General features: G+C 47.2%; 1 protein-coding gene across 2 annotated transcripts in view; it reads right to left on the reverse strand.

The window, feature by feature from the left end:
- Positions 1–24011, reverse strand: part of LOC144728964 (homeobox protein Meis1-like) — a 253698-nt gene that overhangs the window by 9778 nt on the left and 219909 nt on the right. For both annotated transcript variants that reach the window (XM_078608760.1, XM_078608759.1), the window contains exons 10-12: positions 14098–14156; positions 4662–4748; positions 3582–3656 (exon numbers count right to left, since the gene is read on the reverse strand). In XM_078608760.1, the coding sequence (XP_078464886.1) occupies positions 3598–3656; positions 4662–4748; positions 14098–14156 (205 nt within the window). In that variant the 3' untranslated portion in view covers positions 3582–3597. The remainder of the gene's footprint in view (positions 1–3581; positions 3657–4661; positions 4749–14097; positions 14157–24011) is intronic.

The raw sequence follows: 24011 nt of genomic DNA on the forward strand, positions 1-24011 counted from the left end.
CCCGTTTGCTCGTTCCCCTTTTGAACGTCTCACGGTGATTCCAAGCACGCGCTTTTTCCTCCGCGTTTTTTTTTGCGCACTCATCAGTTTTCGTTTCCGTATGTTACGTGTTTCAATCAACGGCCGCGCTTCTGAATCGTGTGTCACATCGGTTCGTACGCACTGATTGCAAAACGCATTCTTGAGGCACACTGGGATTTGATATTTTATAATCAAGGTCAGCTTTACCGAAAGTGCGCAGTCTTTCTTATACAATAGTTCACCACATACGAATTCAAGAAATGTGTTAATTCGTACGTGATATACTTTCATGAGAGTTTTTATATTTGGTTTGTTGCATAGGCCGTGGGCCTGTGCTCAGCAACTGTGATAAAAAAAAATTCTGGAGCGTTTCCGCAAAATTTGGCTATTGGTCGGCCAATGAACCCAGGCCCTCTCGAGTCAATACATTCCCTGTTGTACTCTTTAAAAGAAATCGTTAATGCCACGGTGGTAGCAATGATCCCCACTACAGGTTAGCAAGGTCTCTGGTTTTGGACAAATTGAATTGAAGCGCGGAGGCGGGAGGGGAAATGAAATAAATAAAACTATCACAACGTGGCCACGTCCCCAGAACAACATGCGCTGTGATGAGAATCAATGTTGTAACTTTTGCTAGCCCACGCGCCCACACACACACACGCACACGCTGGCGACAATAAATACTGAAGGGGGGAAGAAAGGAAAACCCACCCACACACATTTCCATTTATTACAGGAGATCGACAATGTTTCCTCATATTTAGCAAATGATTTTGGCCCCCGCAGAGATGAAACGTAATTATAAAGTGATTTACTCATAATCACGGGCAGTCACATCCTCCCTCGCGCGCCGGACTTATTTATTTATTATAGTCTCTGGGAACGCTGTCCTAAAAGTGTACGTAATGCCGTTATAATGTGGCTCAGCATAGCGTACAATGCAAATGAGAAGCATAATTAGCCGTCGGGCACCTGGGGACGGGGGGGGGGGGGTACACGCAGGGTTACTGGTGGGGCTCTGGCTGTCAAGGGCGAATTATGCCACCCCTTTTAACATTCATATATACATCTCTCAGCATTTCCCCATTTACACAAAATAGGTACCTCTGTTTATGGCCACGAACCAGCGGTGGAAATTGCAGATTCTTATGGCAGGTGCCAATACATTGATCGGTAAAAGAACTATTGACAATGAAGTGACATTCATTGTACTGATTCCGGCGGAGGGAACCTTTGACCAATACTTCCAACGTTGGGATTGTGAGTCGAACGTTCTAACCATAGTTACATCTCACTCATTAATAATAATAAATTACAGATCATGTAGCGTCTTTCTGGAAATTTAAAGGCGTGTTATAACAATGGGGGGGGGGGGGGGTAAGAAGTGGCTGTGAGTTCAAGTAGAAAACACCATCTGAACAAAACATGTCTTTAGGTGGGACCTCAAGATGACAACTTAAGCGGACTCACTGAGACAGCTTTTGGCAGAGAGTTCCACAGCACAGTGAATAGAGAATTTTTATAGCGATGTCGCAAAGCAAGGCTGAACAGATGTGAGTGAGGTCCGACCTGGGAATGTTACATTTCGAAGCAAAAAAGCACCTCTCAATCGATGCTGCCCACCAACAATGAGAGCCCATTTTTTTTTTATGGCCTCCGATTCTCTTTGGTAAAGAGCGATGCCGTCCACAATAGAGTCTTTTGAGAGCCTACCGCGTGTTAAATTGAGCGATGGCATCTCCCCCCGACAGCCTCTTTCAGGCCACATTCTGGGAGGTCTCGTGCGAGCGAGTTGCAGCGGGCGAGAGCGGGGGCTCGCACCCACCATCTCGGACGGAGCCGGATAAACAGCTGCGTATCGGACACTTTTTAATCAACGCGGTTTTAAGCACAGCGGCCCCTTTTTTTGCGTTCGTATCTTTTTCCTCCCTCATTAAATGCGGGGCCGGCGTGCGGGGCCGCCTGCAGGTGAAGGCATTAATGAAAGCTCACGGGTTCCAATTCATTTAATCCCGCTGTTAAAATAGCGGGGTGTTTAATTTAAATAATTGGTGTAATTTTATGCCCATTAAAAAAATAATATCCAGAAAGCAATCAAAATAAATAAATAAATAACGACACCACCCACCCCCCACCACCGCATTTTCCTCCAGTTACTTGCGACCATTTCATGCGTGTGTCACGACAGAAGAGCCTACATACGCTGTGAGTGGACGAGTGGCCATGGGAGGTAACGACAGGGGTATCAGTTGTGAGCGTGAAGGGACCGGTGGCTCCGGGAATGATCGAGAAGGGGGAGCGTGGCCTCGTGTTGATGTGTGGGGGAGATGCGCGGGAGACTCAGGGCTGTTGCAGCGGGGGTCTCCGCCTGATGTCAAGTGAAAAAACGCTTCCTCAATGAAGTGCCATCTCAAGAGAAGCGCGTCAAGTCGTCATTACACGGCGACTTTGTGGCGGCGTTCGGCAATGCGTGGATTAGCAGTGCTTAATGAGCAGGTGGGGGGAACAAAAACCAAGTTCCAAGGGTCTCCCCCAGTCACGTGGGCAAGTGGTGGGCACGTGGCGCCATCGCCGAGCCAGGGTTGAACGACGTTTCACGGCCCGTTGCGATTCCGCACCACGACCACAGCTGACTTCGCACTTTTCATAGCCACTTGCGACTGTTAGGTTGAACCAATTGAAGGCTATCGTGCATCACGCGCTAGAAGGCGTCATCTTGTTTGAATGCCTGTTATGTCGAGGATTATATCATCGGTTCGTTTTGACGCCTCATCCGAATGCGTGATGTTCGTTCATTTCATTTTCGACACGCGTGTAAAAATTGCACGTGGGTGGAGCGGTAGTGTGGTGAGTCGGCACACCGTGCTAAATCTGTGTGCGCGAGTTCACGCCGACTCGGATTCGAACTCACGTGCTCATGCTGCACACACCAAATCAGCTGCATCCCGGCTCTACTCTCAAGGCTCGGTTTCTCACTCAGGGGTGTGTGTACAAGCTCGGTGCGCTACAGATTTCCCTCCCCATACGTACAAGTATCGCTCGGATAAATCGTCAAATGTACTTCACGTTAACTAATTTCAAAATGAACTAACAGTGCAAATGTTGTCAGTGTAAAACATCCTTGCAATTGCAGGTAAATTGGAAAATAAGTAAAATAAAAAATAATAATGATGTTAATTCGCTTTCGACAGAGCCACCCCCTTCAATCTCAACCCATTTGAAAGGGGGCACCCCAAGTGGCAACTGTCCCTGTGTGGCGCATAGGTGACTCAGCACCTGTTCCTGCTGTGATTGCGATTGTGTGTAATGCCAATTCAGCCAACCTTAGGGCAATGGTAATGAAAAAAAGCAACACGTGGCATGTACATTGAGTGTTGTATGTTGGGTGTTGTATGTTGAGTGTTGTATGTTGCGTGTTGTCTGTTGAATGTAGCATGCTGAGTGTTGTGTGAGTGTGCAAGAGGAATGTCCCACACCGAGAGAGAAAGTCTGTGTGTGTGTGTTTTGTTTGTTAAATCAATTGGGGAAGGAAAATGTGGGTGCAGATGCTAAGAACTCACGTGGAATCGCAATCGGTCACATGTAGTGCCACTGGGCCTCCATGCCCATGTTCATACCCATCCCTTGCATGGGACCTGCGTGCACACAAGAAGCAATGGTCACCACGTGCGGCGCAACACGAGGCCGGCCTGTTGGCACAGGGCACACTGTGTGAGCTCAACACGGGGGAGGAGCACACACAGGACGCTCGTCGCAAACCAGCAGGGAAATCCGGATGAGTTTGACTTTCCATGTCTACTACTATGATTTTCACGATTTTTAGTTTACTATGCAAGGCCCACAGAGCTATGCAGCTCTTTTTGAGAAGCGACATGGCCACAAATGACTGCTCGACGAAGTGGCTTATAGTGTGGAAATGCATAGCAGCCGAAATACTATAAACGCGTGATGTTGATTAATAACGTGGAGCGAAAAATCGGAGAACCCGGATAAAAATACACGTGACCACGGAGAGAACACGCAAACTACAAATATACAGGCATCAGGGTCAGGGTCGAACCCACAACCGCCTGCATATCAGTCTCATCAGCAGAGTCAGGCTTGCTTTAAGCAATGCTGGTGGACTTCCAGATGTTTAATAAGCAAAGGCCTTCGCTGTTAGATATGGGTCCCAGTTCAACGCGAAACTATATAATGCACAACACGAAACAATGATGAGTGTCGTTGTGTAGAATATATGTAAGGCAATAAAGAAGCCGACAATCAACCTATTTCACATGTGTAGCGTCATTTTTAAAAAAAGTGTTTGTTCCATATCTCATCGGCCACACAGCCTCACGGGAGTGCGTCATTTGAGGTTCAAGCATGCCTGACTGCTGATGAGACACTGAATTACAGGACCGATCCAGCGTTCGCTCGTGTTGAACTGACGCTTCTGAAATGACGCCCGCCCAGGAGGCCGTGTGGCCGATGGGATGTGGAGGGCACCTGGGAGGAGGCCCTCTCGCCTGCGCATTTCATCCCGCCACTCATTGCTAGCTACCCCTAAGAGCACGTCCTAGCTTTGAGAGACCACCCGGGCCAAGTGAACAGCAATGTCTGGGCACCGGCATCCGCTGTGTTTGGTGTGGAGGGCTGACCAGGTGGACGCACGCCCATGTGCTGCGCTCCGTCCATGATGAACCCTCCCATCGCCGCTCCCTCGGGGCTGTATGCACCTTGTCCCACTGGAGCGACAGGCAGATGAAGGGCAGGGGGGAGAGGGGGTGGGGGGGGGTTAGCGTCGGTGGCGCGGTGAACATAACACAGCTCCACCGTCGCATATCCGACCGTCGCATATCCGACCGTCGCATATCCGACCGTCGCATATCCGACCGTCGCATATCCGACCGTTGCATATCCCACCTGGACAAAGAACCGCCCGTACCCAATGCAGTAACAGTGCTTGGTGCAACAGATTTTCTGTAAAAAATCTGACATTCCCACATGTGATACCGTAATGGCAAAGTGTTCTTAACCTGGCGTGCGCTCGCTAGCTTCAAAAGCACACGCAAACGTGTTTAGAGCGGCTGGCACTTTGTTTTCGTCCCGTAGCCTATTTATGCACAGCTGCGTGACTGTCATTGTCTTAAGACGTTCACACATCTGACCCTTCCACCGCTTAATCGCTGGGTGATTCCACTTGACCGCGGGAAGTTAATCTTGATCGAGCATTATGGCAAAAGCGTCGCAAGCTGTTGGCATGATGAGTTGAGAGCCATTGGCGGAATCAACAGTGGAGTGAAACCGCACGACAGTGTCATCAACCTGCGGCTTGCAACGTCGCGCAATTTTATCTCAAGAGGACTTATTTAAATCCGGCGCCATGAGTGGGGGGCAATCTTATGACGTTACAACCGAGAACACGCGCGCGACCGTTTGGGAGTTTTCAAAGTCAAAGCAAACGTATATACGAAGACCACAATGTGTTACACGGTCGATAAGTGACTTTAAGCTGAAGCCTGATTTGATGTGATTTGACATTATAATGTATGTTTTGACCAGTGGTCCCAATGGCTGACATTTGTCTCGGAGTATAATTCCCCTTTGTTAATATTCTTGTATAATTGCGTGCGTTTTTTAGGCCATCTTCATAACGACTGCCATTGTGCATAAGGATAGCCCTCATCATGTGTAAGGACAGATTAGCTCGTTCAATGTAAAGCTGCTTTATTATTATTTTATAATTATCATTGTTGTTATTATTCCACTTGTTTACCCAGGAAAGCTGCACTGAGTCTCAAGCTCATTTTCAAGAGGGTCCTGCCAAGTTTTCATAGCAGAGGACGGACGTCGCTGCTGTCCGTAATCCCAAGCGTGTAATTTGCAGCTAGTTTCTTGCAGCTTTGTGACATTTGGGCATCCCCGTGGCGAGATATCAACTCCCTCGCCTCGCATACAGGAGGTCGTGGGTTCGATGCTGACCCTGACTCCTGTATATTCAGACTTTGCATGTCTCTCTCCCCGTGGGTGCATGGATTTTTCTCCGGGTCCTCCACATTTTCCCTCCACATTTACAATCAACAAGCGTTTGGCCGCTATAAATTTGCACATGATGATAAGCCACTTCGTTGAGCTATCATTTGTCACCAGGTCGCTTCTGAAAAAGAGCTATATAGCTCAGTGGGCTTACCTGGTAAAATAAAAAAATAATAAAATATTAATAATAATTTGGGATGGGTGTTTGTTTAGCTGCAGGAGAGAATGCGGGGAACCCGGAGGAAACCCCTGCAAGGTGCAGGCGGCCTGTCCCGTCTCGCTGCCACCATAACCAGGCGGGGCTTAAAATACCACCCAGGAAGAGGCCCGGGCGGGGAATTGTACCCAGGTCCTTCCTGCTGTGGGGCCAAAGCGTTACTACTGCGCCACACTGCCGCCCCATAGAAAATTAATGATAACGTTGACGATAATACATCCTACAGAGATGACAGTGATCCACAGTCGCCATTATTCTCCGCTCAAATGCATCTCACCAAGCAACGCGATTGAACTATTTTTTTAAACATTTTTTTTATTTTACCTGGATAGGTCCACTGAGCTATATAATTATTGCTCAGAAACAACCTGGCCACAAACGATAGCTCAAAGAAGTGGCTTATCATGAGGACATTTATAGCAGCCAAAATACTCTAAACGCAAGTTTCTAAACGTGGAGGGAAAAGTTAGAGGGCGCGGAGAAAAATCCACGCGAGCACGGGGAAAGAGACATACAAACTCCATTTATACAGCAGGCGTCAGGGTCGGAACCGAACCCACGACCTCCTGTACACCAGGCGAGGGCGTTAACATCTCGCCACCGCAGCACAAACATCCGATGCAAAGTTTAATTAGAAACCCAAACCAAGGTGGGCCACGAGGACTGGAGTTGAATACATTTGAGCGAGAGTGTATCTGGGACATCTGGTTCGCGATACCAGCCCTACCCTAACCTTAATTAAACTGTATCCGTGTCTAAAGGCCTCTGTTTGTCACAGCGGGCTGTATGGCAGCTGTTTCACAACCTCGCGTTCACAGGCAGCAAGCCAGTGTCCAGCCGAGCGCGCGCGAGCCACATTCACGCTCTTGCGCCTAGATTGGGGCCTCTGGCGCTTTAACTCCGGCGAGTAGCCGGAATCGAACGCATTGCTGTTGTTAGTACGACGGTAAAAATAAGTGTGCACCTTGAGCACATTTAATGCTGATATTTAGAAAATGCAAAGTGTTCTTTTATCTTTCAATTCATGTACACTTCATAATACATAACAACAATGCATATTTAGGAGTTTAATTGTGCTGAATGTGTGCATTTCATAAAGTGTTTGAAAGGTTCCGCCCACATATTCCAGCTAGGTAGACACATTTCAACATCGTCAGAAAGCAGTGGAGATTTTACAAGCTATAGCTCCACATTGAGTGAGATTATGGGCGGAAATGAACAAGAGAAGAAACGATTCATGGTATAAAAAAGTTAAAAAAACTAGGATTGGGCTGATGGTAAAGAGAAACCATAATCACGTGGGTGAGAAGAACAGAGTCTTGAGTGTGGACTTGAACAGGGAGATGTAGTCAGTCGAGTAGGCGTCCGTGACAAAATAACTTTACAGGTTCATGGCTGTATATGCCTGGTTCTTTCGGTAAAGTCACGTAGAACGGAAATAATAAAATAATAAAAATATAAAACAATACAATTCTCACGACGTTTCGACTGCAACACAAGCAATCATCATCAGGTGTGAAATCCAGAGCAAGAAAATTTGAAAATTTTGAAACGTCATGAGAATTGTATTGTTTTATATATTTTTAATTTTATTATTTCCCTTCTACGTGACTTTACCAAAATAACCAAGAATATGAATCTCTGCAGTCACGAAAGCTTTAAATAAAAATGTAGGTTCATGGCTGTACAAAACCAGGCCAAGGAATCTGGGCGAAGGTTTACGTCACTCGACGAATGCGACATTGCAACCGGGATAACTGGAATATTCCACTGATAGCGATTTGTCAATCCACTGTTAGGAGTTCAGGCCTCCCAGTGCCGTCTAGCTCATGGGGGGTTGTTGGACCGCACCTCACCAGGCTGGGTCAGTGCGGGATGATGAAGGGGGGCCTACAACCGGTTGAGGTGCCGCTCGCCACTGGCGTTAGCCGTGGCCAGGAACCGAACATGCTGGCCCGCCCAATACTGGACACCTGTGGAAAAAGAGCTTCATAGCTCATCGGATTCCTCCAGTAATAATACATAGTCTTTAAAAAACTTACTTATCCTGAGATGCTCAGGGGAGGGTGGGTGATACGATAGAGGCTGTGGGGCGGTTGCGTGATTAGAATCAAGCGGACGCTCTGGTTATTACTGCAGGCATATTGACCATAAAAAAACGCGTTAACGCTGCTTCGCGGTGGACGCCAGAGTGGCCCCTGACGTAATTCGCAAGAGAAGTGCCGTTGTGTGCCGGCGTCAGGGATCCAATTTTTGCCAAGTTCGAAAGATGACACCGCTAACTACTCAATTGGGACTATACACACCTGCGGCAATCGTCACGCCCTACCGGTAAAGGTGTGCCCCAGTATCGCTCTTGAAAATAGAGATTCATTCTCGTCTCATGAGTTCCCACCAGGCTGAACAATGTAAATGTGCACTTGAGGAGGAGAGAGGGGGGAGAAGAAGGGGGAGGGGGGATCTCCCATTGACCAATTTGTATTTCCAGAACTAGGGCTATTGTTTACATGTAACTAACATGTCGCCGCTATATTTCTAACATGTCAGCGAGCGTACACGTTTTATGAAACACAAATCAAAGTGCGTCAATTTTCACTAAATATGCATAATTACAGTAATGGCCATAAACCGCTGCTGTGTGGATTGAATCATGAAATGAATGAATTAATGAATAAGTCAATGAATAAATGAATATCTTCGCAACGTTTGTGCGCAAAGCAACAACAAAAGCAGAGCGGCTCGTGGTCTCGTGCACCGGCGTACGCGGTTGGCTCACTGAGGCCAAAGGGCCATGACAGCATCGCGAGGAAAGCGCTCACCGAAACGTTCCAATTCATCCACAGGTGGGCAAATGAACAAACACCAGCGGGCCAGACCAGTCCCGTTCCGAGACGTCGGCAAGTCGCGGGGTGTGGGTGTCTCGGAACGCTCAAGAGGCTCGTGTTCGTTTTATTTATAGAGGCGTACTGGCACCACTGTTTTTAAAGGCGTTGTACTCACCGCGGAGAAGTGTAGCGACACGACCGCAGCACTCTGCGATAGCTGGTTCCAATCTGTGCCGCACACCCCCTCCCGCGAGGCCTTTGACTCCCGATTCCGTTTCGATGACGTACACGGATACGTCATCGGAGCGGAATCATTCACCTGCGGCAGGACTAGGAGGTGAATCAAGTTCAAGTTCATTTTCAAGTTCATGTATTAGGTATAGCCCTGTGAGTCATTCGGCTCTTGAATTAGGTGCAACCGCAACAAACAAAAAACAAAAACATGAACAAAAAACATCTTAAAGTGAATATGTGACTAAGTGCAAACAGAAAATCCAAGAAAAGACAGCAAAATATTGCAGAATAAAACACCGTACACCAACGCTGTGTGCAAAAATCCCAGTGGGATGCAAGTTAAACAACAACAACCATAAGACAACTTAGATTAAGGCCATCGGTCTAACTCTGTACTACAACAAACAAACATGGCTAATCCAATACACTTTTCGAAATCACCAAAATAAAGCCATGAAAGCAATGAAAAAGCAATGAGAACGAGGAGCAGTATTTAGATTTAGTGGAGTAATTTTTTTTTTTAGATCGGTTGACACGCTCACGTGGGTTTTATCTGGGTGCTCCCATGTTGTCTCCTCGCATACAGCAACTAACACATTTGCCAGACATCCTGAGCGTAACCCTCCAAAGAACGAGTTTCAAGCCTCAATCAAGGCTTCCCCGTTTGAATAAAAGTTTATCGTGGTAAATGCTTTATCGCAGAAAACGAATCTTTATGTAGACTGGAGGAATCCGATCATCTATGCAGCTCTTTTTCACAGATGTCCAGTACGTACACATCACCTGGACTGCACTCAATCTCATCATGGACACCAAGCAGAATTGGGTCTGGCACCTGTTTGGCTGGGTGACCAGGCTGTGTCTTGGGCAGCAGAGGGATATAGCTTGCAAAAAAAAATCAATCCATTGTTGTACTGTACTTCTATGCTTCCGTATCTACACTCCATGCCGTCAACCAACCCGAACCTGACCGGCGTGGTGAAGTATGGTCAGCATAACCCTCGTGGGTGTGGTGAGCGCCTCACGCAGCCGGAGTGAACTGACGAAAAAGGTTGTCACGCACGTGCGTGGCACAACGTGATCATCATTGAGAGAATACAAATCGATCGAGCGGGGAGGAGGCGGCGGGGAGGAGGGGACACGCGGCGATGAAACATCACGACAGAGAACTGACGGGCGGAAATTAAAATGAACACCAAAAAAATAGAAAGCCCTTGCGCTCATTTTTTGCAGCCAACGCGGCTGGGTGCAAGAGAGGTTAAACATGGCGTGAGGTGCTGCTGCTGTTGCTGCTGTTTCTTGCGGCTGCTGCCCCTGCCGCTGCTGCTATCGCCGCTGTTATTTGGTTGCCGTTTCCAGGGGACCGAGGGCGAGGGAGCATTTCCCCGGACGCTTCCGCCCACCCAGTCCGAAAATGCCACTGACCTTTTCCCACACTCCGCTCTCGTGCCTGGGATGCTCCTCCCACACCCCCTTGCACATTTTTGACAAAATAACACATTTCCTTGGGTCACCGCGATGCCCGTGTCTTTCGTTTCTCTTCTTCCTTCCTCCCCTCCGGTAAATTGGATCGACGGATTGGGAAATGTTAGCGGGGTAAATGAAGGAAATCCAAAACAAGCAAAATCACTCGAACCCAAGCTCACATCTTCGATTCAAATTGCCCATACGCTGTGTTTGCTCTGTACGCATGTCTTTGCTTAAATAATTTTTTATTTGTTTGTGTAGACAGCATTTTCGATAGAATACTGTATTTTTATATCCCACGGGTTTTACAACTCGATATTTTTTTCGCTCTCAATTATTATTATTTTGCATATTTGGTTTGTTATTGATTCTCATACAAAATGGACAATGATGTTAAATCATACGACGACTAAAACTGCCTCGCAGAAGCGCGTCAGTCTGTTTTGAGGAGGTTCGCGTCCAGCGGCTGCCCTGATTAATACTGCGGGTTAATTAACCGTGATTACGTATTAACCGTGACTACGTATTAAGCGTGTCTGCGCGTCATCCGCTTCAAATGTGGACGTGTAAAAAAATAAATCCCGTGAGGTCGTTCGCAAGGTGCAGGCCACTGTGTGCCAGCGTCACAGTTAAAATTTCCCAATTAAAAAAATGAACCATAAAGTACACAATTGGGATTACACATGGCGTTTATCCACCACCACCCCTACTGGCAAGAACACAGAGCTTTGAGAAATTGTTGGCACCGACATTTGGCTGCCTACCGGCTTGCCTGTGGTTTCCTGCTCTAACAAGCTGGAGGGACTGAATGACCCCCCTCTTGTTCCTCACCTCTCTCGTGTTGTGGAGTAAAGAAAAAAAATCCTGGGAAAGTTTCAAACTATAACACGGCTGCGGCGCACATTCACGTTATGAAAATGCGACAGCTCTTGCAGCACGCATCACAAATGCGCCCTCTTAACGAGTCTAATTACGTACAATAATTGAGCCACGCACGTTTACACTGGGAAACGGCATTGCTGTGCATGCGGTTACGTGTGTGCGTTTGTGTGTGCGGAGTCTGGAAACGATCAGGGTGCGTCGGCGCGGGTGGAGAAAGGAAGGGGTGAACCACGGAATAATCTCAGCGGGTGGCAATTGAGCGCAGTTCTACGCACGCCGCTTCACGTGAAGTGCTTTTGACCGCACTTTCTTGAGATGTTGCAGGCTCAAGAGCTACCCTGGGATACCTGGAAACATCTATAATTGGACGCTCATTATCACAAGTGTCAGGGTCAAGCGGGCATAGCGGTCAGCGTCGGCGATGCCTCAACACTTTGCCATTACTTCCGTCCGCTACAACGCACAGCTGTTGCACAGTTGACACCCTGCCTCCGAGGACTGCAACTTACAGTCTCATTGCCACCAAAGAGACAAAGATCAGTTTAACACGTAGACAAAGATCCCCCGCTTAGCCTGAACAGGCTGTTGGCGCAAGTGCTGTTAGCGAGCACCTATGAAAGGCTGGCACGTGGGTGGCCGGCACCACGCCTGGCCGCCATTGTCTCCCTCGTGGTGATGTTTACACACCGCACTAGGTACTCATTTGAGGCTGAGTCGACAAAGAGGCGGGCCAGGACCGGTTTAGACAATATCGAACGGGAATCGAACCTGGATTTATGGGTCCGTAGCATTGTCCGGCACGCGAACCGCTACACTACCACCTGCCTCATTGCCACCACCACCAGCAGCAACCCCATCTGGCCCTAAGTTTTCTATTCCCCATGGAGGCTACCTTCTGGATGCCACTTTTGGTAACCTAGCCTTCTCCACTCCGTGCGTCTATCCCTCTCGCTCAAGCTCCTCTTCCTGTTTACATCTGCAATGATATCTGGCCGCATTCAATTCCAGTCCTCAGTTGTTTACAATTTCTTATGCGATGATTAATCACGAATTGTGGGATTTTTTACGTGAATATTCGCGGGATATTTTTTGCGTTTTTCTCTTGTGCCCACTTGAAGGGATAATGCACACCACTGAACTATCACATGCGTGTACATTTTTATCTATCAACATCTTTAAGCGATATACTAAAGCATATATCTTATATATATATAAAATATATATTGTAGGCCTTTTAGTAATCATTTAAAATTGTCTTGGAATTATACAAAAGTATTTTTTGTGTGATTGTGACATTGTGAAGTAATTGAAAAACATGGACTTATTTAAAAATGTAGTTTTATACGATACATTTGAAATGATTACAATATTCGTTTGCGATGTTGGTGCGTGAATGAGAAACTGCAAGGTTGCTTTTATTTGATTGTTGATAATGCATCTCGAAAGCGTTACCACGATGAAACCTTTTCTTTATAGCTGATCACTTCCAGAAATGTAATCATTGCGCCCCATTCAAGAGGGCCCAGTTTGGCGCCAATTTGTTTGGAGGGATGGCCGTGGAGCAATCCTGCACCAAGCCCCGCAGGCAATAAAGTGAAATACATAGGAGTGACATAATTCCATTCCTCAACGGCATTTGTGGTCGAGACCTCGACTGTAGACACAACGCTGGGCTCACAGGAAAGGCGGGAGAACGGCAACCACTGTTGGCAACGGTGAAACTGAGGGAGCTGTGGCGGTTTGGACACGTCACACGGAGTGGTCGGACTCTCCAACATCACAGGGACGCCGCGGTGGCGATGTGTTAACTACCTCGCCTAGTATGTAGGAGGATTCGTGGGTTCGATCCCGGCCTTGAAGCCCGTATATTTAGAGTGTGCACATTTCCTCCACGATTACGTTGATTTGTCTCCAGTTTTTCCCTCCACATTTAGAAAAATGCGTTTTAGAGTATTTGGCTGCTAGAAATTTCTCCACAAGCCACTTCATTGTGCTATAATTTGTGGCGACAGGTCGCTTCTGAAAGAGAGCTGTAGAGCTCAGTGGGCTTCACCTGGTAAAATAAAAAGAAAGTTGAGTTTATAGTTTCATCATCATCACCATCAGACGGCATCGTACAACGGAAAAGAAAAGGACGACCCAAGAACAGATGAATGCCATGCGACAACATGGACAAAACAGCCGGAACAGCACCTGACAAACGACTGCGAATGACAGGCAAAAGTGGTAAACGTTGACAGCAGAGGCATCAGGGGTGCCTCCACGACTAATTATAGTTAATGGAGAGATGATGGTGATGATGTTGCAGATACAACATGAGATGTGCTTTTTTATAATTTTATGTGAAGAGCATGTGAAGAGCACCATTGAGATATTATTTGCGTGGCAATCGCAAAATACTCTGCTGAGGATATGAAGAGAGAAAGCCCTCACCTGCCCTGTTGGACTGATCGATCATGGGCTGGACTATCCGTCGCCGTGCGTTGATAAACCTGGAATGACAAAACATTTGAATGAAACTTCCAAATTCTCTAGGGAGGACGAATATCCCACATGTCAACTCAGCCAGTCTGTGAGTCTACGGTTTTATTGTCACACCTACCCAATCGTTGTTACAAATTATGACCAAATGTGTCTGGATGGATGGTTCCAGAATATTGCAACTTAGCATACTATCCCGTTCGGGTCAAATAATTATTTTGGTTTAATCGGAGGGCAACGGACACACATTTTTACAAAAATACTAGATTTTTTTAAATCCTGAAACGCGACAATTCATCGTATTGCGAGGGGAAGCGAATCCTTGCACCCCTCGTGCATACAAACACAAAGGGCGGTTTCAGGGTGCCATTCTGGGTACCGCGACACTTTCTCGAGACGACGGTGATGGACACAGCCTCGAGTGCCGCTCCCTACATATGTGCAGTCTGCAGCAGGACAGTTTCAGACCTCCTCGTGGGATTTTTTCAAATCGTTTGCGTTGCGAACAAAAGTGACGGCAACCCGGTGCCGCGTGATGCCACCATTGGAACGAGCAGCACGCAGGTGGCACGGCAAGGCGGTGTCATTTCCGATGACTTTGCACATTTCATAGAGATCTAAAACTTCGCACCCCATTTCACAATGGTCACGTTTCCTTTTTGGGACTAATCTAAAAACGGGGAACACAGCGTGTTCCCTGTAGAGCTCAATGTACTACCGTCTTCCCCTTCGTGATCTCAATCAATCAACGTCATCAGTCGTGTCGCCCGGAGGACGAAGAGGAGGTGGAGGCATTGGCACGGCCAGGCTCAACCAACCCCCCCCCCCCCGCTCGGGGTTTGTGAAATGAGTAGCACTTTGGTGGTCGTTCTATGAATGGAGTAGCCACTGCCAGGGTAATGTGTAATTTTTCAACTATTTTTCGACCGCTTTGCTGCCCCACGTTAATGGAATGCCCTCGCCTCTCCCCTACCTCTAAACGTTTCAAATCCCTCCGAGCTCACAACACATGATTCGGCTGCTGCCCCGGGCACCCAACCTGCCTGCTGTTTCTTTCCCATGTTCCCCTGGTGGTTGTTGCTTAATTTGCTCGATCGTATTTATGTACGTATCTATGTTGAACTTCTTTCACACCGTACGTTGCCAACCGTGTTAATCGGAGGTACGATCGAGTTCTCTTCGCATAGCCCGCATCTCCTCTCCGACCATTCATGACTTTGTCCTTGGTGCATAATGCCCTTTGTTTCATTTGCTAATAATGTACTTTTTTGTTTTTTTACACACTATTTTTTCCCGCACCTCTTGACGCGTTCCGTTGTTGCCTGTTCCTCCATACGGATTGCCCTGACGATGTTGTTGTTCTTGTTCTGTGATGATGCACTATGGATCTCCCTTTGCAAACTAGCTGAGTAACTGGCTACACGGGACTTTCCATGGAATTGTCTCTGGGCTCTCAAGTGGGAGATGAGCAAACCCAAATATGTTCATTTGGGCAGGAAGACGACTCGACCTTTAATCAAAGACAATTAAAGGGATGCCGCTGCCATGGTGTGAAGGTTTGACCCTGGACTTGCGATCCAGAGGTCCCCAGTTTGGTTCAATCTCCCGACGTGGCAGCTGAAACCTTGGGGCATTATTTCATAAATCACCCTTCCCCCACCTCTGTCCATCCAGCAGCATAAATGGTGACACCGCAGTTGATCGATTTGCAGGTTTGCGTGCAGTGGGGTAAAGCGTGGGTACTGCCACCTTTTCCAAGATTTCTGAGCAGCCTGAAGGAGTAGGCCGAAATACACTCGTGAGAGGCTCTCTGCAGCTACCAGCAGTGGAGGCCTCTTCCGCCAGCAGTGGTCTGAGCCAGTACGTTGCATGGCTGCGCCTTTACCCTCACATCGACTCAAGAGCTCTCAAGGCAGATAACCCAACCCCCCGAAAAATGGCCATAGGTGCCAGGGAGACACCTCTCGCTTCACTTTGAATTAAAAACTACGACCGTAGTAATTAAAACGTAGACTTATGTCTCATAAGTGGGTCAATACCTTCACAGTCGGTGTGCCTCCGGAGCTATTGGGAAGAGGACGGGAGAGCACAGGAGGGAGAGGTGAAGCGGGAGAGGCTTGCGTGGCGTGTTCACAAAGAAAGCAGTAAAGCCGCACTGTGCCGACTGACTCCTTACGCATTACGCGTCGGTGAAAGCTGCTTCCGAGAGAGAACATTGCTTAAGTGAATGACTAATGCGCACTTGTGCACTTTAATGGCTCGCGGATATTTTTGTTTTATTTACACCAATGTAAAAAATAACAATAAGGCAGCGCCATTAATTCGTGCCGATGCACCAGACGGCGAGGTTGTGCTTTTAATTCATTACGGAGACTCTCACGGGGGTGAGGGTGGGCAGACTCTGGCAGCGAGTTTCGCATTCGCCGCCAGGATAACTACACGCGGTTGCCTTAGCAGCAGGGACCTATGTGTACGAATCTATGTGCGTATGTTGAATTTCTTTCGCGCTGTACGTAGCCGACCGTGCTAACCAGGAGGTGCGGGGAAAGGACGACAAACTAGACACACAACGAAAAGCAGTTCACAGTGGAGGGTCCCAACCGACGAACAGGGGGGTCAAAAGCCTGGCAAGGGGTGCGCAGGCTGCGGCCTGGATACCGTCCAGGGGAACTCAGTTTTGAACGTGTGCGGGGAACGTCAGCACTGCGTTTGCAGAGACAAAACGCACGAAAATGTAACATTAAACGCATGCCTTACTAATATAACAATACACACGAATACACAACGAGAAACACATGGCTTACTAACACAACATACACACACTCATACACAACATGAAACAAATGCCATACTAACCATGGGACCCTTTTTTTGCCAGTATCAAAATGAAAAAAAAATTAAAGGCTTTACCCTACCCGGCAAATGCCAGAAAGGGTGAAGCCAAATGCCTTACTAACACCGTGTTGAATATACGCATGAGTATGTGATCTCTGTGTGTGTTGTAATCTATAAACTAAACTATTTTTTTTACCAGGTAATGCCCACTGAGCTATATAGCAGACCTAGCAAGTACAAATGATAGCTCAACCAAGTGGGATACCATCATGTGGACATTTATAGCAGCCAAATACTCTAACCACACGTTGATTCTGAATGTTGATCGGAAAAACCGGAGCACCCAGAGAAAAATCCACACGACCATAGGGGAGACAGACATACAAACTCCAAATATACAGCAGGTGTCAGGGTCGGGATGGTCGCCTTAGTAACCTGGGTCGGGGGGGGGCAAAACTGGTTCACGTTTCACGTGCCACTGGTGTGAGCCATCCGTGGCCAGAAATCGAACTCGCGTTGTTAGGTTCATAGCGCGGTGCGCAAACCACTGCACCGCCGCTACCCCTTGGCTCAAGTGTTTAGCGATTGGCGTCTAAAGATGCCCTGTGCTGAGCGTCGCTTGTGTCAAGTCGGCCTAAGTTCCTGACTCAGAGTGGTAACAGTGTCACAATTTTGTTGTTGTTCCTGGGTTATTTCCTAATTGCTTATGCCTCAAAAGTACATAAAATGGCGATTGTTCCCCACAAACTTTGCTTTTGTGACCAGGACAGAGATATTTAGAAATTTACCTATTTTCCAGAACATTCCAGATAGATTTTGACTTAAAACTTTCATGACTGCAGGAATTCATATTCTTGGTGCTTTCGGTAAAGTCACGTAGATAGAACATAAGGCAGATCTGAAACACGGCAGGACCAACACTTCCCGACGTGGTTGATCATTACTTTAATGCAGCTGGCTAACGTGAAATTGATTTCTCTAAGATGATGGTACTTTGCAAGCCGACTGGCTATCAACAAAGATTCGTTCACGACGCCATCCATATACACAGTTACAGACACAATTTCAACCGAGACGACGGCTTTAAACTCAGCAATCATTGAAAAGATGTCATCAACCACTTTGCGTCATGACTCGATTTGTGTTTTCCTGTCAACCTTTATCGTCAGCAGTGTGGATGGGTGTAGCGAGGTGCAATGCCCCCCCTCCCATCTCTACCCCCCTCTCTCCCCCTATCTCTACACCCCCTCTCTCTCCCTATCTCTACTCCCCCCCCTCTCTCTCCCGCTATCTCTACCTCCACCCATTGTCTAACACACTTGGACTGCGCCCTCGCCTTCAGCTCCACCTCTATCTCTACCCCCCCCTCTCCTCCTGTACTTCTGGTGCTTTGCTCCTACATTGGCGGTGGCGGCCCTGCCCATGCTGTTTACGCCGCACAGCTTTGCTCACTCTGAAAGCCAACGTCATCAGTCGTGTCGCCCGGAGGACGAAGAGGAGGAGGAGGCATTGGTACGACCAGGCTCAACCAACCCCCCGTACTATGGCAGTATATAGTACGGTATATGCTCGTGTGATGTAAGAGAATAAAGTTTAGATGGAAGCATATTATATAATTTTTACGACGTAGAATTGTAATGTATTACTTGCTGTTAGTAACTCAGCTTATTGTAGAGTATAGTAAGTATACTGATGGTGCTATGCAGTTTATACTTTAGTTTTTTATGTAGTTTATACTTTAGTTTTCTACGTGGTTGTTTAGTAACTGCAGCTACATATCAATAACATTCCTTTCCTTTGTTAATGCTACTCCCTGCACCCCCCCTTGGTGCTGTTGATCCTGCATAATGCATGGGCGTAATATGCCTTTGAGACCCCCCCCGCCCACCTCCTACGCATTTTCCATGAATATGCTAAATTCCTCTTCATATGCACATTCTTTTTTGTTAAGGCGCTCTTCCACCTCCAACCCAGTTTATATATAAGCTCCTAGCTTGGTAGTGTCTCATTCTTCACCTGAAGACGGCTGCTTGCGTTGTAGCCGAAACGTCGTGAGAATTATTTCATTTTATTATGTTTGATTTTTATTATTTTATTACTTCCCTTCTACGTGACTTTACCGAAAGAACCAAGAAGATGAATCCCTGCAGTCACGAAAGCTTTAAATCGAAATGTGCTATACAGTTGAGTGGGTAGAATAAAACATAGTGTAATATGACAATGTATAGTCAATAAGCATATTAGTTGCTGCGGCGCCATATTATTAACATTCCTTCCCTTTATTAATTCTAACCTTACTCCCTCCCTTTGATGCTGCTAATCCTGCATAATGCATGGGCATAATGACTTTAAACCCCTCGCCAAACCTCCTACGCATTTCACAAGTAGTACTAATCGCATATCTGCATTTCCCATAAATATGCTAAATTCCTCTTGATATGCAAATTATTTTGTCAAGACGCTCTTCGCCCCTCCATCCCAGCATAAATAGTCGCTCCAAGCCTGGAGCGTGCCATTCAGACTCTGTCTACTTGACAGACCTGTTCTCCACCTGAAGACGGCTGCTTGCGTTGTGGCCGAAACGTCGTGAGAATTATTTTATTATGTTTTATTTTTATTATTTTATTATTTCCCTTCTACGTGACTTTACCGAAAGAACCAAGAAGATAAATCCCTGCAGTCACGAAAGCTTTAAATCGAAAAATAAATAGTAGTGTAATGTAGCTCTCAGAGACATCATCTTGTTCATTATGTATATTTATTATGAATAAAGTCCACTGACAACTCAATGAGTAACCGCGAGTGACTCTGTACAATTGGGTAGTTAGACGACTCTATTCTGAGACAACATAGCTTCTAGTCTCAAGACATCTCGAAGACGATGGAGACGACCCGTTCCAAGACAACGACGTCGACGGCGATTCCCCACAACAACAGCCCCCAGGTCCGGCGGTTCGTGCTGGCTCTTATCCTTCGCATGACCCGGCCACGCCCGTATTCCAGAACTCTCGCTCACCGCACCTGGTCCTGTCAATCTCCGCCCTTATTATACTTTGCCGCCGTTGGATCCCGTGCTTCCCCTCACGTGAGATTGTCAACGCTTGTCACATCAATCATCATTAGCACGTCCATTAGTAACCATGGTCCCGGGGAACCATACTGTCCCTCTATCGCTCTGTACTGTCTTTACAGGAGTATAAATACAGGGGCCTTAAACCCACCAGTTCAGTTTAGTTCCAGCTGCCTAAGTGGATACATATCCACATTTTTCTGAGATGGCATCAAGAGGCTGCAAGCATCTGGCAGACACATTTTGCTATGTCTGCGGCCAATTTATCAAGACAAGAGCGAAAAAGTACTCTGTGGAAGCATCTGCTAAGATGTGTGAGGCCTACAAGGCATATTTTGGCATGCCTGTCGGGGATCAAAACAAACCCTGGGCACCTCATTTCACCTGCGAGCAATGCAAAAAAAACTCTGGAAGGTAAGATGGACAATTGTTGCTCAGAATTTAATGTTATAAAATTTGTTGCAATTTTTTTAATTGTTAAAGTTTTTTATTTGAAATGTATTACAATTTTTAATGTTATTGAAAAAAATATATCATACATGAAAAATGTTGCGAGTATCGCTTACACATTAGTCATGGGTGAAATAAATGTATTTTTGTTAATGGTACAGAGGGGAAAAGAGAGCCATGAAGTTCGCTATCCAAAAAATTTGGCGGGAACCCACTGACCACTCCTGCAACTGCTACTTCTGCATGGTAGACCCGTCCAAACGTCGGACTGGCAAGAATGCACCTGCTTCATCCATCGCCCCGGTGCCACACTGCCACGAGCTCCCTGTACCCACTCATCCAGAGAGAGAGCAGCCGTCTTTAGAAGAGAGCAGCAAGTCAGAGAGCGAGGAAGACGTTGTAGATCCAGATGACAATTTCAGAGATGGAGCTGAGGTGAGAAACCCATATTACCCCAACCAAAAAGACCTCAACGACTTGATCAGAGATCTTGGTCTCACCAAGTCCAATACCGAGCGTTTGACGTCTCGGTTCAAGCAGTGGAACTTGTTAGATAAAAGTGTGCAAGTCACAGATCAGAGAAAGCGTCACTAACCTTTTTACAGCTTCTTCACCCGTCAAGATGGGCTTTGCTTCTGCCACAATGTAACCAGTCTGTTCGAGGCAATCGGAATAGCATGTAACCAGAATGAGTGGCGCCTCTTCAACTCATCCAGGAGCCTCAAAGCCTTGCTGCTCCATAATGGTAACAAGTACCCGTCTCTTCCCCTGGCTCACTCGGTGCACCTCAAAGAGGATTACAATACCATCAAGACCTTGCTGGATGCCTTGAAGTATGATGAGTATGGCTGGGAGGTCATCCAAGACTTAAAAATTGTGGCATTCTTGATGGGTCTCCAAGGCGGTTTTACCAAGTTTCTCTGCTATCTTTGCTTTTGGGACAGCAGGGACACCAAGGTGCACTACCACAGGCGAGACTGGCCACAGCGGACCGAGTTCTCTGTGGGGAGGAACAATGTCAAGTGGGAGCCACTGGTGCACCCCCGGAAGGTGCTGATGCCACCACCGCACATCAAATTGGGCCTTATGAAACAATTTGTCAGAGCTGTAGATAAGGAGTCGGTAGCCTTCAAGTACCTTCAAGACTTCTTCCCTAAGCTGTCTTAGGCAAAGGTCAAAGCCGGTGTCTTCGTCGGACCACAGATAAAGAAGATCCTGGAGGGCAATGAATTCCCCAAGAAGTTCACTAGTAAGGAGAAAGCGGCTTGAAACAGCTTTGTCGCAGTGGTTCGTGGCTTCCTGGACAATCACGACATCGAAAACTACGTGGAGCTGGTTGAGACTCTGGTGAAGAACTACGACACAATGGGCTGCAGGATGTCCCTCAAAGTCCATATCCTTGATACTCATCTTGATAAATTCAAGAACATGGGAGCGTACTCGGAGGAGCAAGGCGAGCGCTTCCACCAGGATATACTGGACTTTGAAAGCCGCTACCAAGGACAGTATAACTAGAACATAAAGGGAGACTAAATTTGGGGGCAGATTCGTGAAAGTGATTTACAGTACAATCATATATCTCCAAAACTGCTAACTTCTAAATCTTTTGTAGTAGTTTTGTATTACTTTAGTATAATTATATGTTAATTTTGATTCATGTTGTTTTTTTCTAACTTTAGGTGAACGAAAAGACACAAATTCGCCAGTTTTCTCATTTAAAATAGGCAAATTTCAAAATGTCACTGCCCTGGTCACAAAAGCGAAGTCTGTGGGGAATAATATCTATTTTCTATACTTTTTAGGCATAAGCAATTACGAAATAACACTTACTACCCAGGAACAAAAATTGTGTTACATAGTGTAATTAACCGCACTGGGGAGAGAGACAGAGGCATCATGTGTTGTGCTTTCCACAACCATCACCTCACGCACACCACACTTGCCTAAAAAAACACATCACAGATCTTTGTGAGCGCACCTAACCACACGCGCGCGCGTGCGGTTAGGTGCGCTCACGTGCTGGCGCGCGTTCACACACGTGTATGTGTGTGTGTGAACGCGCTCCAGCAGATGCGGAGATGTGCTCGAGTTTTGAAGCGTTCACACATGTGGCCGGGTCCCCGTGCCTGACCCCAACTCACACTCGCGCTCATCAATCTATCTCGGGTTTCTGCCTTTATCCCCCGCTTCGTCCACTCCACTCCGCCAGCCCCCCTCCCCACCCCAGCCGTTAGCTCTGCATGAGAAACGTTCGTTTGCCACACCTGCCTGGGAAACCCGCGGCTCTGCCCTTGCCCTGCTGCACCCCCACTTCATCTTCAAACCCGTGGGCGGCACAGTGGCGGCGCAGCGGTAATACTCGATGCCTCGCAGCGACAAGGGCCCGGGTTCCATTTGAACCCACTCGGGGGGGCCAACATTCTCCGTTAGGTTGGTCGTTCTCTTCCCCTGTCCTCCGAGTTATCTGGTTTCCTCCCGTAGCGAGAAGAACAACACACGACGTACGTAACCCGGTATTGGCCAACAGATGCCCAATCGCGAAAAACTGCCTGCAAATGACTTCATTTGAGACCAACAACAACCGCCACTCGCCACTAAGTGGCGGTGACATCACAACACATCACAACACATCACAACGTCGCCTCTGCCAAACCGGGTGCACTTTAAGGCCACGTGAAGTGTCGAACGCCCGCTGGCAGGAAGTCACAGGACAGGCCCCAGATGCCATGGGTCGACTGACTGAGATGACAATTGGGATCACACACAGCGGCAGCAACGTCGCGACCAACCGGGAGAAAAAAAAACTTGGAAAAAACATTCTTGACTCAGTGTAAATAAGCGTAACAACAATAATAATACAAAATAAAAACCCTTGAGCACTGTGCTCGTCTCAATCTCACCAGTCAGTAGCGCAGTGAAGGCAACAACAGACTAAGCACGTTTACAATTTACAGCACCTCGTCAACCCTGAAGTAACTTCATAATTTTTTCTACAGCTCAAGTTCATGGCTGTACAAAACCAAGCCGAGCATTTCAGACGACGGTTTACGTCACTCGACGAATGTGACATTGCAACCGGGATAACTGGAATATTCCACTGATAGCGATTTGTCAATCCACTGTTAGGAGTTCAGGCCTCCCAGTGCCGTCTAGGTCATGGGGGGTTGTTGGACCGCACCTCACCACGCTGGGTCAGTGCGGGATGATGAAGGGGGGCCTACAACCGGTTGAGGTGCCGCTCGCCACTGATGTTAGTCGTGGCCAGGAACCGAACATGCTGACCTGCCCAATACTGAACACCTGTGGAAAAAGAGCTTCATAGCTCATGGGGATTCCTCCAGTAATAATAAAGATTCTGATTTTGAACTTCAGCCTGATTCATAGAGTAGTGCGATGATTATAATCACTCCACAACTGCTCCAATTGAAGATTCAACACAGGGGCCAATCCCTTATATCACGAGTATGTCCACAGTACTATGCTTACAATGACATGTAAGTTTGGGTGTGAA

The sequence above is a fragment of the Lampetra planeri genome, chromosome 30 (assembly GCF_965212315.1).
Source record: "Lampetra planeri chromosome 30, kcLamPlan1.2.h2, whole genome shotgun sequence".
Taxonomy (NCBI): Eukaryota; Metazoa; Chordata; class Hyperoartia; order Petromyzontiformes; family Petromyzontidae; genus Lampetra; species Lampetra planeri.